We start from the raw sequence: 7,196 nt of genomic DNA, 5'->3' as shown, positions 1-7,196 counted from the left end.
TTTTGTATGCGATTAATCGCGATTAATCGTTTGACAGCACTAGTAATGATATAGGTTTTATGGCATGACAACACACTGCTACAGGTCTCTTCATCATCTTTAATATCTGTGTGTTGTGACGTCTCTTCAGGTAGCATCATCATGTACGGGGCTCTGCTGCTGTTCGAGTCGGAGTTTGTGCACATCGTGGCGATCTCGTTCACGTCTCTGATCCTGACAGAGCTGCTGATGGTGGCGCTGACCGTGCAGACGTGGCACTGGCTGATGATCGTAGCTGAACTCCTCAGTCTGGCCTGCTACATCGCATCCCTCGTCTTCTTGCACGAGTTCATCGGTGAGTCTGCATTATACACACGGCTCCCAGATTCATAGAGTTTTTCTTTTGTATTGAAATTCATTTGTTTTAGATTTAATTTATCTTAATTGTTATAGACAACAATAAAATTGTTTTGTTTGGTTGGAAGGTTTTGTTTTTTTTTGTTACAGCTCAAAAATATTTAGTCACAGAAGTTCCTTTTTGTGAGTGCACTTTTTTTTCTAAAATAAATTTTATGCTAAAAATGTGATAAATGTAAACTATTAGAAAAATATTTGTCTTAAAATAAAATGTATTAAATCTTAATTATATTTTATCAATTGTTTTAGCACTTTTTATAAAATAATGCATATAAAAATTTGCATTTTTAAATATATTTGAAATAAAATATAGCAATATGCAAAATAATATTCTAATAATGATTATTTAAATAATGTAGCAGTTTTATTGGTAGTATTTGTTTGTAAAATGTAAGAAATTTTAAAAAAAATTAATGTAAAGGCTTGTTCACACCGGGACGAATATCGCACGCGATTATCGCCGACGTTTAACGCCTCGTGACTAAACAAAGGGCACCAACGCGAGGCGTAAAAGCGTAATTTTTAAAAAAACGCTTTGGGCTCGTTTTTTTAGGTTTGACGTGCCGCATTAAAAACTGTCCGACCAATGAGATTGGCGCTTTTGTTCACGTGCCTGGAGCTGCTGAAGTTACAGTAAAACACGACTTGGTGGCGCTCAAGCACAAAACAGTCTTGCCCAGCACACATTGTGGCGATAAGCACGCGCGATAATCGTCCCGGTGTGTACAAGGCTTAATGCTAAATACAAATATTTAATCCCAGAAGTTTTTTTTTCTCTATATTATGAAGTTTCTTTTTTTTTTTTTTTTCAGACTTGTTTGTTTATATATCATTCGCCTAAAAACAAAATGAAACAGGAATTTTCAAACTGATTTTGTTCAGATTTCTGTTCTAGAAATTTATGCAAATTAGCACAAATTTAATTAGATAATGTTTCATTTAAACATAATTGTGACCCTGGACCACAAAACCAGTCTTAAGTCGCTGGGGTATATTTGTAGCAATCGCCAGAAATACATTGTATGGGTCAAAATTATCGATTTTTCTTTTATGCCAAAAATTATTAGGATATTAAGTAAAGATCATGTTCCATGAAGATATTTTGTAAATTTCCTACCGTAAATATATCAAAACTTAATTTTTGATTAGTAATATGCATTGCTAAGAACTTCATTTGGACAACTTTAAAGGTGATTTTCTCAATATTTTGATTTTTTTGCACCCTCAGATTCCAGATTTTCAAATAGTTGTATCTCGGCCAAATATTGTCCTAACAAACCATACATCAATGGAAAGCTTATTTATTCAGCTTTCAGATGATGTATAAATCACAATTTCGAAAAATGTACCCTTATGACTGGTTTTGTGGTCCAGGGTCACAATTCAGACAACTTGTAATAAAAAAAGTTTGCAGTTATTAATGTAATCAGTCAACTAGGGAAGTATAGTTTTTTTTGCTTCTAACACATTACTGAAACGGTCGTGCGATGTGATTAATTTTTTTAATCTCGTTCGTGTCCTCTTCTTGTCATTTTAGTGGCATTATATATTTGATCTGTGCTTTCTGCTCAAGGTTTTTGCTACTGCTTTATAACCTATTATCGTCATTAAATCCTGTTGTTATTGAACGATCTTGACGTCAGAATTTCGGACGTGCAGGTAAAGAATGTGGCCACATTCCACACAACCAATCCTGTGTTCCTCAGAGAGAGTTCGGTGTGAATCTCTAAAACGTGCGGGACTCGCTGAGTCAGCATTCCAGCCACCTCTGTCCCGTCCGCTGTGCTTGCAGCCGAGAGCGGCCCATGGCGCTGCAGAGGGAAATACCACAAGCCTGCTCTCATTTCCTGCTGCGCTGATGCTACTCTGGCCAAGGTCTCTGTGTTTATCAGAGCGCTTCTCCATTTCAAGAGTGCACACTTTCTTACAAGGAAAAGCAATCGAGGATTCACATATTTACATTATTGTAGTTTAATTTCAGCAGTTTTCATAATAGAGCAGTTTCTCTACTAACAAGCTGCTGCTTGTTTCAACAAGCATCACTGTTTTTGTCACATTTGTTTACAGCCGAACAAACTGAGGTGATACTCACACATGCACTGTGTTAATAAATGAATCAGTAAATTGAATCATCATTTCGATGATATCTTTGAATGAACTGGTTCAAAAAAAAAAGTTCACACATCCCTGCAGAGACAACCTTGTGGCTTAGTTTTAATAGTGATATTCAGAATAATATTATAATAATTGGTTATTTAAATTGTTTAGTGTAATATAGTTTAATTTGTAGTATTTAGCGTAACATTATCTACTTTTGTTTTTAGCACTTAGTAGTCACTAAAATAGTGAGTATGAAATTTTATTTTTTTAAGTAACTTTAAAATAAATAAAATAGAGCAGTATGCAAAATAATATTATAATTGGTTATTTGAATAGGTTATTTATTTTATTTAGTTGGTTATTGGTATTATATAATATAAATTTATCTGCTTAATTGTTTTAGCAATGCAATTTTGTTTGGGGTTTTTGTTTGTTTGTTTTTTGGTTTTTGCTACACTCAGCTCAAAAATATTTAGTACCAGAAGTTTTTTGAGAGTGCACTTTTTTATATATAAAATAATAAATATTACACTGGAAATGTGAAAAATATTTATTATAAAATAAAATCTTAATTTTAATATTTTATCAGTTGCTTTAGCACTTTTCTTAAATAAAATAATGCATATAAAAATGTAAATTTTTAAATATAAATTTAAATATAGAATACAATTTAAAAATAATAATATAATAATGTTTTTTTTTAATATTTTAACAGTTTTCTAGTTTTATTGGTAGTATTTGTTTGTAAAAATGTAAGTTGTTTTAGAAAACAATTTTTCTTTTTTTTTCGTGGCAGCACTTTATATAAAATAATGAATAAAAATTTTTTAAATTAATTTAAAATTTGATTAAAATATATTTTTATATTCATTTTAGAATTTTTTAAATATATTTTACTATATTTACAAAATCCTTATCCAGCCTAATCCTTATCCAAAAAAAAATAAAAAATAATAATAATAGAAGCATCATGGAAATGAATTGGTAGAAAGGTGTGGAGACACTGCATTGAGTCATTTAGTAGATGCTTTTATCAAAAAAAACGTAAATTCCGTTGGTAATGGTAACCCAACCGGTTTCCTTTTGCCCACCAACGTCACTTGGAGAATTCATTCTTGGATCTGGTGCAGAGAAGATGATGGATCCATGATGGTGGAGATGACTTGTGTCCGTCTCAGGCTCACGTTCACAGCGCGAGAACAAGTGTTCTTTCAGTAGTGTTGATGAGGCATCCAGCGGTGTGTGGCACCTGACCACACTAAACAAACACCGCTTTCCTGCAATCGCGCAACACGTCTGATCCCAGTCTGACCTGACTGTGGTCTGAGAGCGTTTCACAAGCGCTGGCTTGGAGTCGTTCCCTACATTTCTGGGAATAAAAGTTTAAAAAAGAGCCAAAGGCTTATTCAGCAGGGTTTTACATTTCGTGAACAAGAATAGAACAAAAGCCTTGATGGGAAACTATTACGTGAGTGCGTGACTTAGACATGAAACATGAAACAGACCAGACTTGATCAATATCACAAATGCCACTGGCAAAATCAACATTGATTATAATAATAAGTGTTTCTTGAGCAGCAAATCAGTATATTAGAATGATTTCTGAAAGATCATGTGACACTGAAGACAGGAGTAATGATGCTGGAAATTCAGCTTTGATCACAAGAAGAAATTACATTTGACAATATATTACAATAGAAAACAGATTTAAATTGTAATAATATTTCACAGTTTTTACTGTATTTTTTATCAAATAATTGCAGTCTTGACGAACAATAACAGACTTTTCAAAAAACATTAAAACATCTTACCCACCCAAAAATTTGTGAATAAATGTTAAAAAGACATTTAAAAATATTTATAGTGAATTTTTCACCTTTTTTTTTTTGCTTGAGAGTTTAACTGAAAATAATTCTACATTAACAAGTATAATTAAATGTATAAATTATGCTGCCATTTGCACAACTCCCGTGTAGAAAGGAAAATATTGTTTTTTGTATATTTTATATTTGAAGTTTTAATAATTTTGTTTTTAATTATTATTTTTAATATGTCTGTATAGTTTTTATTATTTTTATTATAATTTTATTCATTTCAGTTGTAGTCATTTTATCAACTTAAACTACATAACAATTAGAATAGTTGCTTTGGCAACTAGCTGAAATAAGTTAAGTCAAATTTTTGTTTAGTTAAGTTAAACAGTTTTAGTTTTAGTTCACTATAATAGCCCTGGTCTGAAATGCTTGATACCACAATCTTGTTTTGTTTTGTTTTTTTGTTTTGTTGTTTTGTTTTGTTTTTTTTGTTTTTTTAATTGATGCACAGCAGCTTCGCTCCAAATAAATAAATACATAACATTGGTGAAAATGTATGTCAATTTTGCAAATTATATTTTGAGATAAGGGTAAGAAATTGTCACAATTGTGAGATATACAGCCACAAAATGTCAATTAGTTAAACTAAATAATACTTTTAAAAATAATATCTTTAAAAGATTTGATGCCCCTAATCTTCCAAACTTTTCCAAATACTCCAAACTGTTCCAAATCTTCTAAACATGGCTAATCAAAGTCTCCTTTCTAATTCTCGGAAATTGCGTAAAGCCAGCCAATCAGATTAGAGCTTGCCAGATCAAGAAACTCTTGCCAGTTTTGTGTAGAGTACATGCGATTGAGAGCAACATGAGCAGATGCTCAACAACATCCCAGAGGAGCCGCACACTAACAGCATTTTGATTTGTGTCCCTGACAGATGTGTATTTCATCGCCACCCTGTCGTTTGTGTGGAAGGTGACGGCCATCACTCTGGTCAGCTGTCTGCCGCTCTACATCCTCAAATACCTGCGCCGGCGCTTCTCGCCTCCCAGCTACTCCAAACTGACCTCCTGAGCCCTTCACTGCCTCCTCGAACCGCTCAAACAAGCCTAAAACTGCTGGAACGTCAGGTTTGATTCACCCCGATGCTAAAATAACACGTCTGATGTTGCATTTGTTTTGGTCCGTTGGCTAGTTTGTCAGTCTGGTTAGAATGGACGCTTGTGTTCGCTCTGAATCATGTCATTTCTCCAGCGTTTAGCTTTCAGTGAATCACTCTCCCTGAGGAAGACTAAACACGCTGCTTAGCTTTGGGAATCGTCCGTCAGACAACAGGGAAGTTTTTCCGTGAGATTTAATAATCTAGTGCTATTACGCGTCTCGATTTCGAGTTCAGTTTTGTGCGTTTGTATTGTAATGTGAAAAGGAAAAAATTGCACAAAGGGTAAAAGGGAAATTGGAGTTTAACTTATTTTATGGTGTTTTTGGGACCTTTTTATTTCTTTCCAAAACTACTGAATATGCTGATACATGTGACTTGATCAGGTTAAAAACAACGCATCTGTTGTACAACCAAAAATGATAAAAAAACACTAATATTGGTGACACTTTATAATAAGGCCCCATTAGTTAATGATAGTTAATGCATTACCAGACAATAACTAACAGATATTACTAAATAGTATTATTTGGTCATGTTAGGTGTTTGCTAAACAATTTGTTAACAATAATTAATTTTAATTTGGTAGTACGTTTTTAATTAATATATATATATATATAGAGAGAGAGAGAGAGAGAGAGAGAGAGATCTATCTATCTATCTATCTATCTATCTATCTATCTAAATAAAATATGTATTTAATATAATTGAATCAATGATCAAACAATCAATGATATATATGTGTGTATATATATATATATATATATATATCATTGATTGTTTGATCTGATAAAATATATTAAATACATATTTTGTATAGATAGATAGATAGATAGATAGATTATATTAAATACATCTTTTGATTTTTTTCAATCAATTGGATTTTTTTGTTCATTGTTTGTTCATGCCAGCTCATGTCCAATTATATTTGATACATCATTTGATTTTAATAATATATCAATTAAATGTAATAAGTATTAGTAAATGTTGAAATTAGCATTAAGATTAACAAATGCAGAAGAAATATTTTTAATCGTTAGTTTGTGTTAACTGATGAACTTAACGAATGTTAACAAATGGAAGCTTATTGTAAAGTGTTACCGAATTATTATTATTATTATTATATGTGTGATTGTTGGAAAGGATGTTCAGATTGTTCTTGTGCTAGTTTGAGTGTGTGATTGATTGGGCACTGAATTTACTAAGTTAACCGGAAGCAATGCATACTAACCCACCTCCGCTGCTCACTGCAGGTTTTTTTGAATAAACGGATGATACAGTGCTATAATAAACAGAGCTATTTCCATGTCCTGCGTCTGTGTTTGTCCACTCATGCGGTGACCTCTGACGCTCTGAACCCCGTCTGACCATTACGAGCCGTACATACACTCACATACTCTCAATCAGCGGTTTACAGGGCCAAACCCCATGATGCATCAGTCCGCACCAAACCTTGTAATCTTCTCCTCGAGGTGTCCTTAAAAGCCGCCGTTTGTCTCTGTAAATGATGCCGAATGTGACGTGCACTTAACATTGATCACTATGTTGGTGTCTGTGTTTTCTGTAGCTGTGCCATACTCTTTCACCTTCAGACACTTTACTCTGTCGAGCTGACACTTCTCTTGCATGGATCAGAGTTTGTACTGATTGTGATGTGGACCTAGACTTAGAGCCAATGCCATGATCTTCACCTGACTACTCTTGTGTTTTTTTATGTTTATATGAAA

General features: G+C 33.1%; 1 protein-coding gene across 1 annotated transcript in view; it reads left to right on the top strand.

The window, feature by feature from the left end:
• atp9a (ATPase phospholipid transporting 9A) overlaps window positions 1-6,074 on the top strand; it is a 57,642-nt gene extending 51,568 nt beyond the window's left edge. Inside the window, exons 27-28 of the mRNA XM_016454706.1 lie at window positions 131-334; window positions 5,248-6,074. Of these exons, the coding sequence (XP_016310192.1) occupies window positions 131-334; window positions 5,248-5,384 (341 nt within the window). The 3' untranslated portion in view covers window positions 5,385-6,074. The remainder of the gene's footprint in view (window positions 1-130; window positions 335-5,247) is intronic.
• Window positions 6,075-7,196: the final 1,122 nt, after the last annotated feature.

The sequence above is a fragment of the Sinocyclocheilus anshuiensis genome, unplaced genomic scaffold (genome assembly GCF_001515605.1).
Source record: "Sinocyclocheilus anshuiensis isolate Anshui unplaced genomic scaffold, SAMN03320099.WGS_v1.1 scaffold67, whole genome shotgun sequence".
Taxonomy (NCBI): domain Eukaryota; kingdom Metazoa; phylum Chordata; class Actinopteri; order Cypriniformes; family Cyprinidae; genus Sinocyclocheilus; species Sinocyclocheilus anshuiensis.
The sequence above is the reverse complement of the archived record's forward strand: the minus strand, read 5'-3'. Positions and strand labels throughout refer to the sequence as shown.